General features: G+C 43.8%; 1 protein-coding gene across 15 annotated transcripts in view; it reads left to right on the top strand.

Moving 5' to 3' along the window:
• PATJ (PATJ crumbs cell polarity complex component) overlaps positions 1 to 14,881 on the top strand; it is a 395,978-nt gene that overhangs the window by 361,761 nt on the left and 19,336 nt on the right. For 14 of the 15 annotated variants that reach the window (XM_032296822.1, XM_032296813.1, XM_032296821.1 and 11 more), the window contains 4 exons: positions 1,075 to 1,189; positions 2,887 to 2,924; positions 8,982 to 9,104; positions 10,510 to 10,614. In XM_032296822.1, the coding sequence (XP_032152713.1) occupies positions 1,075 to 1,189; positions 2,887 to 2,924; positions 8,982 to 9,104; positions 10,510 to 10,614 (381 nt within the window). Of the gene's footprint in view, positions 1 to 1,074; positions 1,190 to 2,886; positions 2,925 to 8,981; positions 9,105 to 10,509; positions 10,615 to 14,037; positions 14,127 to 14,881 lie in introns of those variants that run through there. The other variant, XM_032296824.1, reaches the window with a different exon arrangement.

Here is a 14,881-nt window from a genome sequence, read left to right as displayed (position 1 = left end):
TGAGGTCAGGAGTTCAAAACCAGCCTAACCAACATGGTGAAACCCCATCTTAAAAAAAAAAAAAGATGAGTGATGAATAGATAAATGACAGCGATAAAGAAAAGATAGCAAAATACTAATTGTGAAATCTAGGTGCTATGTATATGGATGTCTATTGTATAATTCTTTCAGCTTTTCCATGTATTTGAAATTTTTCATATTTTAGGAATTAAAATATTAAACAACTTTCATCACAGAGTTAAGAAAATGGACCAAATTATAATTTATGAACTGATAACAGTGATCCTAGTCTTAGCTTAAAATTCTGATGCAGAATAATTTGGTAGAAAAAATTATTCATTATTTGCAATATTGTGGTCTACTTCAGGAAGGCCCTTCTCTATGCATACAATTTTTGTTGAATAGCCACTAGCCTTAAATGACCACACAGTATTAACCTCAAATATTCATTTCAGTGAATAAAGGGACAGGTAATGGAGTCTAACAGATTGGACTAAATTATTACTGATTCTAGGAAAATCTTTGAGAAAAAAAATGTTATATATCCCTAAAACAGGCCTTTTTCCCTGAGATCTGGTGCTTTTTTCCCCACAGTTGAGGGTTCTATTTTGTCTGGTGTCTGCTAATGAAGGTCTTATTATACTTGTTTTAGCAAAATACATAATACATTTTGGGTAATAAGGGAATACACATTGACCATAACCCTAAATGAAGCAGAGTCCCCATTAGCTGACTATATATATATATACATACACACACTATGTGGCAACCTAGGAAAATGGCTTTGATTTTATGTGGAGCAAGAACAGCTCAAAAGATTGTATGTTCTCCACCTTGGTGATTGAAACCCTATACAAAAGCACACATAATGGTGAAAGCAATGGAGGAAATGGCTAAATGGGATTGGGTTGGGGTAGTAGGAGAGTAAGTGTGGGTGATTTTTGTTTTCTTTCTTGGCCTCTTCAGGATTTTCTGTTAGATGGTTATGGTAACATTGGCACGCTAGTGGATAAATATGCATTTTTAGGGCCGGGCAATGTCTGCACACAGGTGACCCCTGGGTCTTTCTTTTAGGGCGGTCAGCAGAGCTCACACAGCAGCTGTCGTCCCTCCTTCGCTCCTGTCATCGCTGGCCTGCAGAACCTGGTTGGCACGAAAAGAGTTTCAGATCCTTCCCAGAAAAATTCAGGTATTATACGGACACACCCAGAGCAAAACTGTCCTGTTACCCAAATTAAAAAAAAAAAAAAAAAAAAAATGTTTTTTAAAAAAAAGCCTTCTTTAATTTAAATGATTTTTAAATTTTTGAGCTTGGCCACATAAGCTGAGCTTTCTGAAAGGCCTGTTCTGAAGGTGGGAAACCCGTAGAGATTCCTTCAGTGGTGGCCAAGCGTGGTAGCTCACGCCTGCCATCCCAGCACTTTGGGAAGCCAAGGCAAGTGGGTCTCCTGAGGTCAGGAGTTCGAGACCAGCCTGTCCAACATGGCAAAACGCCATCTCTGCTAAAAATACAAAACAATTAGCCAGGCATGGTGGCACACAACTGTAGTCCCTGCTACTTGGGAGGCTGAGGCAGGACAATTGCATGAACCTGGGGTGGGGGAGAGGTTGCAGTGAGCCGAGATCATGCCACTACACTCCAGCCTCAGTGACAGAGCAAGACTCCATCTCAAGAAAAAAAAGAAAGAAAAATTCCTTCAGTGGTACAAAACAAAGCACCTGAAAAACAGGAAAGCAGAAAGCTGGAATGCATCATAAAGTAAAATTATTTACAAAGAGAAAATTAATAAATCACTTGCCACTGGAGGAAGGTTAGAGTGTGTATACCTTGTATGGGAAAACTGGCCAGTTAAAAGAAAACAAAGTGTGTATACCCTCGGTGGCAGGGTGGGACAAGAGGTCCTTTTAAGTCTTTTGTTGAATGGAGGTTATCTTTGATGAAGGTAGAAAAAAATGTACGATGAAACACGTGATGACTCATACGATCCTACCACTTTGGAGTCCGAGGTAGCCTGGCCACCTGAGGTCGGGAGTTCGAGCCAGCCTGGCCAATGTGGTGAAACCTCTCCTCTACTAAAATTACAAAAATTAGCTGGGCGTGGTGGCACATGCCTGTAATCCCAGCTACCCAGGAGGCTGAGACAGGAGAATCATTTGAACCCAAGAGGCAGAGATTGCAGTAAGCTGAAATTGTGCCACTGCACTCTAGCCTGGACTACAGAGTGAGACTCCATCTCAGAAAAAAAAAAAAAAACCCACAAATGACTCATCCTTGAAGCATTTACTCATCATATTCCAGGCAGCTGCTGCTATAAAGTCCATCAACTTTTGTCAGACCAAATGATTATGGACACATCGATCTCAAACAGAGATCACTGCTTTAAAATAGAGAACACAGCAGGCTGGGTGCAGTGGCTCACACCTGTAATCCCAGCACTTTGGGAGGCTAAGCCAGGTTGATCACTTGAGGTCAAGAGTTTAAGACTCACCTGGCCAACATGGTGAAACCCTGTCTCTACTAAAAATACAAAAATTAGCCAGGTGTGGTGACAGGTGCCTGTAATCCCAGCTATTTGGAGGCAGAGGCAGGAGAATTGTTTGAATTTGAGAGGCAGAGGTTGCAGTGAGCTGAGATGGTGCCACTGCACTCCAGCCTAGGTGGCAAAGCGAGACTCCGTCTCAAAAAAAAAAAGAAAAAAGAAAACATGGCCCCTGGTGACTTGGCTACCAGCTTGGATGCTGAGGAAGGGTACAATACCTGCTTGTTTTAGTGTCTTCTCTTGAAAGACCTAGAAAATGAAACCATTTTTCATGGGGCAATATTATATCTTAAATATATTATTTTTTAATATTAAAAAGTTAATTGTGTTGCTTCTTTATTTATAGGCGCAGATATGGAACCAAGGACTGTTGAGATAAACAGGGTAAGTCAGTTATTTTGCTATATACATTTTTCTGGTTTGTGTTAGATTTGCATTAAATGTACATTTTCCCCAACAAAAGTTATTGGACTGTAAGTGTGCTCCTTCAAGTTATTGAGGTAAAAATATGGTCTATAGGCCAGGCATGGTGGCTCACACCTGTAATCCCAGCCCTATAGGAGGCCGAGGTGCGTGGATACCTGAGGTCAGGATTTGAGACCAGCCTACTAAAAATACAAACAATTAGCCAGGCCTGGTGGTGCGTGCCTATAATCCCAGCACTCAGGAGGCTGAGGGAGGAGGATTGCTTGAATCCAGGAAGTGGAGGTTGCAGTGAGCCGAGATTGTGCCATTGTGCTCCAGCTTGGGCAACAAGAGCAAAACTCTGTCCCAAAAACACACAAACAAACAAACTATATATATATATATAGTCTATATAACATAAAGAAATAGGCCTAGAAAAGTACAGTAGAACAGATATGACCTCTATGAATTTTTTGGCAAATCTCATCTGCTGTAGTTTTATTTTTATTTATCTTTTTTTTTCAATCTTAGTCTTTTAACCTGCACATGTAAAGTTTTATAAAACAAAAATGGTATCATGTGGCACATACTAAAATAAGAATTTTTTGACAGGATATAGCATGATATTTATCGACTGCAGTACTCCATCATATGAATGTGATGTCAGTTTCTTAACCAGTTTCCTATTATTGGACAATTAGCACATTTCTCAATTTTTGCTATCTCTTATAGTAAAAATCATTATATTTTTTCCCATATCATGGGTAATTTCCTCAGGATCAATTCTTAGAAATGAAATTTTTGGTTCAAAAGGCAAACTTGTTATTAGAGGCTTTTATATATGTTGCTAAATTGCCCTTTTGAGAAGATTGTATAAGATGTATTTTAGTTCATAAATTTGTCGAACCCTGATTTTCAGACTCCTATGTGATGATATTCAATGAAAGTAGACTCTTTTTTGTTTTTTCTTTTTGAGATGGAGTCTCACTGTATTATTGCCCGGGCTGGATCTCAGCTCACTGCAACCTCCACCTCCCGTGTTCAAGTGATTCTTGTGCCTCAGCCTCCGGAGCAGCAGAGACTACAGGCATGCACCTCCACACCCAGCTAATTTTTGTATTTTTTTGTAGAGACAGAGTTTCACCATGTTGGCCTGGCTAGTCTCAAACTCTCGCCCTCGAGTGATCCGCCCACCTCAGCCTCCCAAAGTGCTGGGATTACAGGCGTGAGCCACTGGGCCCGGCTGAAAGTTAACTTTTATTTTGCTCACTTTGACCTAAATTAGGAGTTCAAGAAGGAATCTTGACCCTCTGGTAATCATGGTAATCAACTGCAGTAGAGTGATATCCAGCATAGCTTACTTCTCTAGATTTAATAATACCTCTGTTTGAAGGCATTAGTTTGCTAGGTCTGCAATAACAAAACACCACAAACTGGGTGTCTTGAACAACAGCAATTTTGGCCAGGCACAGTGGCTCACACCTATAATCCGAGCACTTCGGGAGGCTGAGGCAGGTGGATCATGAGGTGAAAGATCAAGACCATCCTGACCAACATGGTGAAACCCCGTCTCTACTAAAAATACAAAGATTATCTGGGCATGGTGGCACGCACCTGTGGTCCCAGCTGCTCTGGAGGCTGAGGTGGGAGAATCGCTTGAACCCAGGAGGCAGAGGTTGCAGTTAGCCAAGATCGTGCCACTGTGCTCCAGCCTGGCAACCAAGTGAGACTCCGTCTCAAAAAAAATAAATGGACATTTATTTTCTCACAGTTCTGAAGGCTAGATCCAAGATAAAGGTGCTGCAGGTTTGGTTTTTCCTGCGGCCTCTCTGCTTGATTTGCAGACGTCTGCTTTTTTACTGTTGCCTGACATGGCCTTTTTCGTGTGTGTCACTCATCATCCCTGGTGTCTCCCCTATGTCCTAATCTTTTCTTATAAGGACACCAGTCACATCGGACTAGAGCACACCCTGGACTTATTTTAAAGGCCCTATCTTCAAATACAGTCACCTTCGGAGGCCCTGGTACTTGAGGCTTCAACATGTGAATTTTAGGGGAACACAATTCAGCCTGTAGATTAGTATATGGCTGGGCATGGTGGCTCATACCTGTAATCCCAGCACTGTGGGAGCCTGAGGTGGGAGGATCACTGAACCCAGAAATTTGAGGCCAGCCTGTGCAACATGGAGAAAGTCTTGTCTCTACAATTTTTTTTTTTTTTTTTTTGAGAAAGAGTCTCGCTCTGTCGCCCAGGCTGGAGTGCAGTGGCACGAACTTGGCTCACTATAACCTCCACCTCCTGGGTTCAAGCAATTCTCTGCCTCGGCTTCCCAAGTAGCTGGGATTATAGGCACCTACCACCACGCCCAGCTAATTTTTTTTGTATTTTTAGTAGAGATGGGTTTTCACCATGTTAGCCAGGATGGTCTTGATCTCCTGACCTCATGATCCACCTGCCTTGGCCTCCCAAAGTGCTGGGATTACAGGCGTGAGCCACCGCGCCTGGCAATTTTTTAAAAATTAGCCACAGCCAGGTGCGGTGGCTCACGCCTGTAATCCCAGCACTTTGGGAGGCCAACGCGGGTGGATTACCTGAGGTCAGGAGTTCAAGACCAGCCTGGCCAACATGGTAAAACCCTATCTCTACTAAAAACGGAAAATATTAGCTGGGCATGGTGGTGGGCACCTGTAATCCCAGCCACTTGTGGGACTGAGGCAGGAGAATCGCTTGAACCCGGGAGGCAGAGGTTTCAGTGAGCTGAGATCGTGCCATTGCACTCCAGCCTGGGCAACAAGACCAAAATTCCATCTCAAAAAAAAAAAAAATTTAGCCAGGCGTGGTGGTGCATGCTGGTGGTCCAGCTTCCAGCTATTTGGGAGGCTGAGGTGGGAGGATCGTTTGAGCTCAGGAGATTGAGGCTGCAGTGAGCCATGGTCACACCACTGTACTCCAGCCTGGGCGACAGAGTAAGACCTTGTCTCAAAAAAAAAAAAAAAAAAGACAAAAAAGGAACAACAACAAAAAAGAGCCATTAGCTCTATAATAGCAAGTCAACCTCAATTTTCTCATCTGTAGAATGGGGGTGGTAACACCAGCATACCAAAAGATAAATATTGTTGTGTGGATTAAATGAGGTAATGAATGTAATGTCTTTAGCATAGTACCTAGTGCATTATGAATGCCCGGAAGTGGCCTCTGTTATTGTTAGCTGCAGCTTTCGCTGAGTCTGCCTTATTTGTTCCCAGTATTTTTCTACCGGAGTAGCAATTGAAATGTTCCTATGATGGGGAAGTGAAATGTACCACAGTATACACAATCATGGATAAACTAAGGAAACATCATGATGGATTTAAACAGAGCCAGAAAATTACTGCCTAAATTTCTCCTCTAAGATTTCAAAAATAATATGATTTTGTATTTCCTTAGTCATTTCAGCCACTTGTTTTACAGGCTTTTGTAATAAGGCCTGCTCCTACCTCCCCTATTCTCCTACACATGATCCAGGCAGAAATTTTTTTTTCAGACAGAGTCTCAATCTGTTGCCCGGGTTGGAAGGCGGTGATCTCAGCTCATTGCAACCTCGCCTCCCAGGTTCAAGCTGTTCTCCTGCCTCAGCCTCCTGAGTAACTGGGATTACAGGTGCATGCCACCACGCCCTGCTAACTTTTTGTATTTTCAGTAGAGACAGGGTTTCGTCATGCCAGCCAGGCTGGTCTCGAACCCCTGACCTCAAGTAATCTACCCGCCTCAGCCTCCCAAAGCGCTGGGATGACAGGAATGAGTCACCACACCTGGCCTCTAAACTTCTGTCATGCTGGTTCGGGTCTGCCACACATGTGTAGCCTGAGAGTTCTGTGGGTTCATAAACAGCATTGAGGATTCATTTTCTTCAGCTTCCTCTATTCTGCTTTTCTTCTCTTCCCTTCTTTTTCCTGATTCTTCTGCCCAGAAGGATGGAATTTCTATCTGAATGTTAGCATTCACCTTACCTTTCCAGCTCCTTGACTGGGAATTGCCCTCAGGGTAAAGCTGCCAGGAAAAAAAATAAAATTGGGGATGTCCCCCCTGCTGCTGTTTCTCCAAGTTTTGACTCTCCACCACGCTTTATTTGGTTTCTTTCTGTTTAAGAGACCACAGGTAGTTGTTTTTTATATTTTGACGAGACATCTTGATGGTAACCAGCAGGAGAGATACGCTGTCACCTGCCTGTGCTGCCATGCCAGAACTGGGACTTGTCATTTGTTCTTTTAGTCATTTAAATAATATTAACCCTATGATACTAGTGTGGGAAAAAACTGGACTAGAGCCAGGTCTCTTCACCGGAGTCCGTCTTGGGGAACATTTTCAGCCACATTTTATGTGTCTCTTCAAACTGTTGTCACTACAGTGGGTGTCCTCTCAGATCCTTTGTTATGCAGTCTTTTAAAGCCAAATGTGTTTGTTCACACCCAGAAGAGCATAGTATGTGTGGCAGTTTAATCATAAACACCATATGAGAACATACTTGCCAAGTCTGCATCAGAATTGGCCACTAAACTAAGCAGCGCATAGGGTGGGGTGGGTGGGTGGGTGTGTGTGTGTGTGTGTGTGTGTGTGTGTGTGTGTGTGTGTGTGTTTTAATTTACTTCTGCTCTTGCCTTTTATTGAGCCTCTTCTGTAGGCCATGACTGTGCCATAACATCTCATTTAACACTCAGACCAACAATGTCAGGTATGTAGTATTCTTCTCATTTTATACATAGAGATGGAGGCTTAAAGAGGTATTCAACCTAAATAACAAACAGGGAGGCTCTCTAAAAGAAAATGCTGCTTATTCAGGAATAGGGCATTGCAATGGGAATACACAGGCCCTAGCAGACTATGTGCATATTCAGAGAGGTAAGGAAAATAACTTTTAGAGGACAAAATGAAGAATATATAATTGTTTTGAGATAATTATCCTTGGCTACAAAGATTCATAACGGGGATGACACACAGCCCAAGGCTGGACAGGCATTTGCTGGACAGATGCTCTTGTAGAAGTGTTTTTTTTATGTTAAGGCTGTAATGTCCCTCCTGCAAAGTTTTTGCAGTCTTTCGTGATAATTTTTGTGATCAGGCATACAAGCCTGAGAACGCTTTCTTCATAGTCTTCCCTGGCTCTATTTATGAGGGTTTTAGGTTGGTTGGTTTGTTTTTGTTTGTTTGTTTGCTTAAGACGGAGTCATTCTGTCACCCAGGCTGGAGTGCAGTGATGAGATCTCAGCTCACTGCAACTGCCGCCTCCCAGGTGCAAGCAACTCTCCTGCCTCAACCTCCTGAGTAGCTGGGATTACAGGCATGCACCACCACGCCCAGCTAATTTTTGTATTTTTAGTAGAGATGGGTTTCACCACGTTGGTCAGGCTGGTCTCAAACTGCTGACCTCATGATCCGCTCACCTTGGCCTTCCAAAGTGCTGGGATTACAGGTGTGACCCACCTTGCCTGGCCTGTTTGTTTTTTAACACAAGTGACTCCATTTAGATTCTGACAACTTTCATAAGGTTAAGAAACTTCCCCCAAGATGCCACAGCTAATTAAGAGCTAGAGCTGAGGCCAGGCAGGGGTGGCTTATGCCTATAATCCCAGCATGGAGACTGAGGCAGATGGATCACCTGAGGTCAGGAGTTCAAGACCAGCCTGGCCAACATGGTGAAACCCTATCTCTACTAAAAATACAAAAAAATTACCCAGGCATGCTGGCGTGCACCTGTAATCCCAGCTACTGAGGAATTTGAGGCAAAAGAATCACTTGAACCTGGGAGGCAGAGGTTGCAGTGACCCAGGATCGCACCATTGCACTCCAGCCTGGACAACAAGAGCGAAACTCCGTTTCAGAAAAAAAAAAGAGCTAGAGCTGAAACAGGTCTTTCTATTCCAAAGGCTCCACACTTAACTCCTGTGTTATCCTGGCCTCCTACCTCATGGAGGGATTTTGTTCAACAGCTATCTGGGGTAGGTCCGTTTGTGGCTCTTTGTTAAATATATAAGCATTATGTTTTCCTTCTTTTTTAGGAGCTCAGTGATGCCCTTGGAATCAGTATTGCTGGAGGAAGAGGAAGTCCGTTAGGAGATATCCCTATATTTATTGCCATGATTCAGGCCAGCGGAGTGGCTGCACGGACACAGAAGCTTAAAGTAAGCAAGAGAGAACTGATTGAAGGGCTAATAGCACGTGGTGGGGTGGGAGAGGAAGCTGTAAGCCTGGGCACCTTGTTTAAAGTTGGAATTCCAATAGCCATCAGAGACCCACGCTGAACGCAAGATGCATTAGAGACACTTTATACCTTTATAAATTCATTAGGGCAGGGCGTGGGGGCTCACACCTGTAATCCCAGCACTGTGGGAGGCCAAGGCGGGCAGATCATGAGGTCAGAAGATTGAAACCATCCTGGCCATGGTGAAACCCTATCTCTACTAAAATACAGAAAATTAGCCGGGTGTGGTGGTGAGTGCCTGTAGTCCCAGCTACTCAGGAGGCTGAGGCAGGGGAATAGCCTGAATTAGGGAGCTGGAGGTTACAGTGAGCGGAGATTGTGCCACTGCACTCCAGCCTGGCGACAGAGCAAGACTCCGTCTCTTTTTTTTTTTTAACAGACTGTACATGTTTAATGCCTTTTTTTTTTTGAGACAGAGTCTTGCTCTGTCGCCAGGTGCCAGGCTGGAGTGCAGTGGTGCAAGCCCGGCTCACTGCAACCTCCGCCTCCCGGGTTCAAGCAATTCTCCTGTCTCAGACTCCCAAGTAGCTGGGACTACAGGTGTGCGCCACCACGCCCAGCTAATTTTTGTATTTTTTTAGTAGAGATGGGGTTTCATCACGTTGGCCAGGATGGTCTCAATCTCTTGACCTCATGATCCACCTTCCTGGGCCTCCCAAAGTGCTGGGATTACAGGCGTGAGCCACCATGCCCAGCCTGGCTCCATCTCAAAAAAAAAAAGAAAAAAATTCATTAGGTCCCTCGGCACATGCAAATATTATTATTTGTATCAAAGCTTCTCAATAAAAGAAGACATTGTAGCTCCTTTGCAAACCCTCCTCTACCCTTTTAAGCACCTCATTCCACCCAAAATCAGCTCTGAACTGAGAGATATTTGACCTTAGAGTCTTCCCTCAATCAAAAAAAAAAAAATCACCATTTTTATGATTTTCCCCCTTCTTGTCCCTTAGTCTTTACTTCAGTAGAAAAATAAAGCAGAAAATATTTGGCTTCCTTATTAGAACTTTATTGAACAGTTAATGTGTACACCCCGCTATTACCGGCAGATGGGTGTACGAAGCACCACCATTACCAAAATACAAAAGTAGCCTACTGTGCCTTTTAATAATCAAATCTGGCCCCCTTCTTGTAGCTCTGATTTGTCCGTATTTAGGAAAAGCCAAAAAAAAATTCCTCATGCTTATTAAACACGCATACATGGTCGTAACGCAGAATCCTCACAATAGCCACAAATGGGAAATATGACTTGCAAAGAATTTTAAGCGTTCTTCTCAAATTTAATTTTTCCTAATGATAGTGATTTTCTGTCACTTTTGTACTTCCAGGTTGGAGATCGGATTGTCAGCATTAACGGGCAACCTTTGGATGGGCTGTCTCACGCGGATGTGGTTAATCTGCTGAAGAACGCCTACGGGCGCATTATCCTGCAGGTATTTCGATCAGTGGAGCACGCAGCTGCATGAGACAGATAAGTGGCGTGCAAAAAAGATTGAGCGTCACTGGCAGTAGGCATCGCCACCCAGCAGGGTGCTTGCTGATGTGAATTATGAAGGTTGAAAGCAAGAAATTATTATTTTTATTCAGAAATTCTTCAATGCCACCCATGCAGGCAGTGAGCATGATTATATGAAAGCTTAACAAGGGGAGAAAAATTACTCTCTGCTTCACATGATAAATCAACACGGCTTTTAGCTTCCAGTGTTCTTTTGTAAATCAGAGTTTGTAAGGAATAAGAAATGATTTCTTTTCTTATGCCCAAAGACTGTTACTGAACTGCCCAAGTGCTGTTTCTTCTTTTCCTCTTAAAGGAAGGGGAGAAATACAATGCTCCTTTTCCTGTAGCATAGATTGCCAATGCTGTTAAATTCGTACTGCATAGTAGTCACCAACCAAGGCAGACAATTGTTTATCAGCTGTAGTCCCCAGCACTATTGTTCAGAGGCACAGGAAATATACCAGGATATAAAAGCAAAGTGTGCTATTAATTACCCCTGCTTATATTTTAGCCTTTCAAATGTCTGAGATTGACGCCATGCAGTGACTGAGAGGCAGGTTACTGGTGGTGAGTTTCATTAATGAGTTTCCCCAGAAATCTGTGCTCACCACACTTCAGCAGAGGTGGTATAAAAATGGTTTATAGGTGGCTGGGCACCATGGCTCATGCCTGTAATCCCAGCACTTTGGGAGGCCGAGACAGGTGGATCATCAGGTCAAGAGATCGAGACCATCCTGGTCAACATGGTGAAATCCCGTCTCTACTAAAATACAAAAATTAGCTGGGCATGGTTGCGCATGCCTGTAGTCCCAGCTACTCGGGAGGCTGAGGCAGGAGAATCGCTTGAACCCAGGAGGCAGAGGTTGCAGTGAGCCAAGATCGTTCCACTGCACTCCAGCCTGACCAACAAAGCGAGACTCTGTCTTAAAATAATAATAATAATTCATTCATCCTAATGTTTGGTTATGTTGGTTTTTATTATTTTGCCATTACATTTACATAATATTATTACTTAACTTATTTAGAGCTGGGATCTCACTCTGTCACCCAGGCTTAGCACAGTGCCATGATCATAGCTCACTGCAGCCTCAAACTCTTGGGCTGAAGTGATCTTCCTGCCTCTGCCTCTGAGCAGCTAGGACTACAGGCATGAGCTACGGTGCCCAGCATAAATGTTACTCATACTGAGCTACTAGACTATACTTACATTCCTTTTTTTCATACAGATTTATTTTCCCCAAGGTTAATCGTTATCTCCTCTCTTCAAATATACCTATCACTAGGCCCTGCATTTTCCAGCTGATCTCAAACTTCCGTTCGAGTTATACTTATTGGATAATCTGTTTCTCCTCTTTCCTTTTAAATTTATTTTATTTATTTTATTTTTTGAGACTGAGTCTCACTCTCTTGCCCAGGCTGGAGTGCCGTGGTGCGATTTTAGTTCACTGCAACCTCCGCCTCCCGGGTTCAAGAGACTCTCCTGCCTCCCAAAGTGCCTCCCATGCCTCCCAAAGTGCTGGGATTACAGGCATGAGCCACCACGCCCAGCCTCTTCTTTTCTTTATAAATGCTAGAAAATCCTTTGTTTAGAAACTCCCTATCCAAGAATAGGGAGTGCCTGGGTGTTGATATCCTTCCAGATCATGGTTCTCCAAAGCTGGAGAAATCTGCGTCTGTGCCTCGGGCACAGGGCCAGGCCCAAAGCAGGATACCTACCTCATGCTGCTCACATGGAGTTGCTGAGCCATTCCAATCAAGCCGAAGGACATAAACTAATAGAGAAGAAATCAGCACAGTTACCAATTTAGTCCAGAAAAATTCCGTAGGGGAGAAAGATGGATGCCTTACCCAGGGTTGGGAATGGAAAAGGTATGTCATCGAGGGTGCAGAGCAGGCATGTCATGGCATGTGTGAGTACCATTAAAGGAATGATCTTAACCTTAGTTGCATAATGAAATCACTGATTTTAATACCGGCTCCTGGGCCCCACCCTGGAGATTCAGATTTAATTTGTCTGGGATGTGGCATGAACATCAGGTGATTTTTAAATTTCTTGGGTGATTCTAATATGCAGCCAGGGTAAGAAAAGTAGTCTACAGGGTTTGCAAATAAAAAGCCAGCTAATGTTCAGGCCGGGTGCAGTGGCTCACACCTGTAATCCCAGCACTTTGGAAGGCTGAGGCGGGCGGATCGCTTGAGATCAGGAGTTCAAGACCAGCCTGGCCAACATGGGGAAACCCCACCTCTACTAAAAATACAAAAATTAGCCAGGCATGGTGGTACACACCTGTAATCCCAGCTGCTCGGGAAGCTGAGGCAGGAGAATCACTTGAACCCCAGAGGCAGAGGTTGCAGCGAGCTGAGATTGTGCCTCTACACTGTCCAGCCTGGACAACAGAGTGAGACTCTGTCTCAAAAAAAAAAAAAAAAAAAGAGCCAAACTAATGCCATGAAGACAGGGACAAACTACAGGAAAAGGACAAAGACCTAAGATGTGAAAGTTGAGATGAAGACTTAGTGCAAGGTACATAGGAGAGGTAGGCTGTAGTGTCAGGAAGTCGTGAGTTTAAATCCTTTTACTGAAGTCTAAGCTTCTATTCCTCTAAAACAGGGACTGTGGAACTCCTCCCTTAACAAGGTTGCTCTGAGGACTAAATGAGGTGTGATGTAAAGTGTCTAATAAATGCAGTGTGTTGCAAATGGTATATACTAAATAAGTGGTATCTTATTACTTTTTTTTTTTTTTTGAGACGGAGTTTCACTCTTGTTACCCAGGCTGGAGTGCAATGGCGCGACCTCGGCTCACCGCAACCTCCGCCTCCTGGGTTCAGGCAATTTTCCTGCCTCAGCCTCCTGAGTAGCTGGGATTATAGGCACGCGCCACCATGCCCAGCTAATTTTTTGTAGTTTTAGTAGAGACGGGGTTTCACCATGTTGACCAGGATGGTCTCGACCTCTTGACCTCGTGATCCACCCGCCTCGGCCTCCCAAAGTGCTGGGATTACAGGCTTGAGCCACCACGCCCGGCATAAAATTCCTTTATAAAATCCTGGAAGTAGAGTGGTTTTCCAGGTGGCATTTGAGGTGTGTGCCAGTAGGTGGTGATGTGGCTGACAGGCAGTTTGCCCTTTCCTGATTTTACTCCAAACCTTTGACAATTCAGGACAGATACAGAAAAAATCAGTATATTCCAGTGTCACTAAAATCAGGGTCACTAGATTCTAGACAAAAACTTTAAGCAGCTGTGCTTTCTATTTCAGTTGTACCAAAGGCCAAGCATGGGACTTTGTGATTTTTTCCTATAATGTGTCCCCATCTTAAGATGCCAGATTTCTCAGGGATCACCTTAACTTTACAGGCTTCCAGTTTGTTCTCAACACATGTGCACCCATAGGGCGAGGGTCCAGCTATGTGTGAGTACTGAGGATTTTTATGTTTTGCACATGTGTGTGCGTGGTGTATGTTTTTTTGAGACAGGGTCTCACTCTGTCCCCCAGGCTAGAGTGCAGTGGCGCATTTGTGGCTCACAGCAGCCTTGATCTGCCAGGCTCAATCGATCCTCCCACAATGGACTCCCAAAGTGCTAGGATTACAGGCATAAGTCACCATACCCAGCCAGTCCGAAATCTCAGATTTGGTGCTTAAAGACTTGGGTCCTAACATGTCTAAGGCCTAATCTTGTTCCTTTGCAAGAATGTTTAGGAAAGTTCTAAGCAAGGTGCTCAAGCTTTTGTGCATTGTAATATCTTGCTTATCTACAAATTATTTTGACTTCTCAATTCTCCAAAACATAATCCCTAAACCTGTTTTGAAAGAAAGGCACTCATCCTACGTCCATGCGATAAAGACCTCTGCTTTATTACTCATTTAGAAGGCTTATGAAATACACAATATTCCACTGTAGAACATAGAGTTCTAATTCCGTTTAATGTTCCATTTACCCTACGTTATTAAATGCAGCGCAGAGGCAAAGCACAGAAGTACGTGAGAATAAATATCTTCTTACGGGAAAACAGTGGGGAAGGCAGCACAAACTAAGGAAATTCACATCAAAGGGAGAACCCTGTTGGAGCAACAGTGGGGAGACCCACTGGCGGGAGGAAACATGGAATGAGGTGTGAGCTCAGTTGGAGGGGGGAACACAGAGTGAGGGGGGGCAGCAGCCTGAGGGGGAAATGCCTCCGGAGGGGGGAACACAGAGT

Source organism: Sapajus apella, unplaced genomic scaffold (genome assembly GCF_009761245.1).
Source record: "Sapajus apella isolate SASKATOON/1434 unplaced genomic scaffold, GSC_monkey_1.0 scaffold36, whole genome shotgun sequence".
In the NCBI taxonomy this organism is placed as follows: Eukaryota; Metazoa; Chordata; class Mammalia; order Primates; family Cebidae; genus Sapajus; species Sapajus apella.
This window is presented reverse-complemented; position numbering and strand designations above follow the sequence as displayed.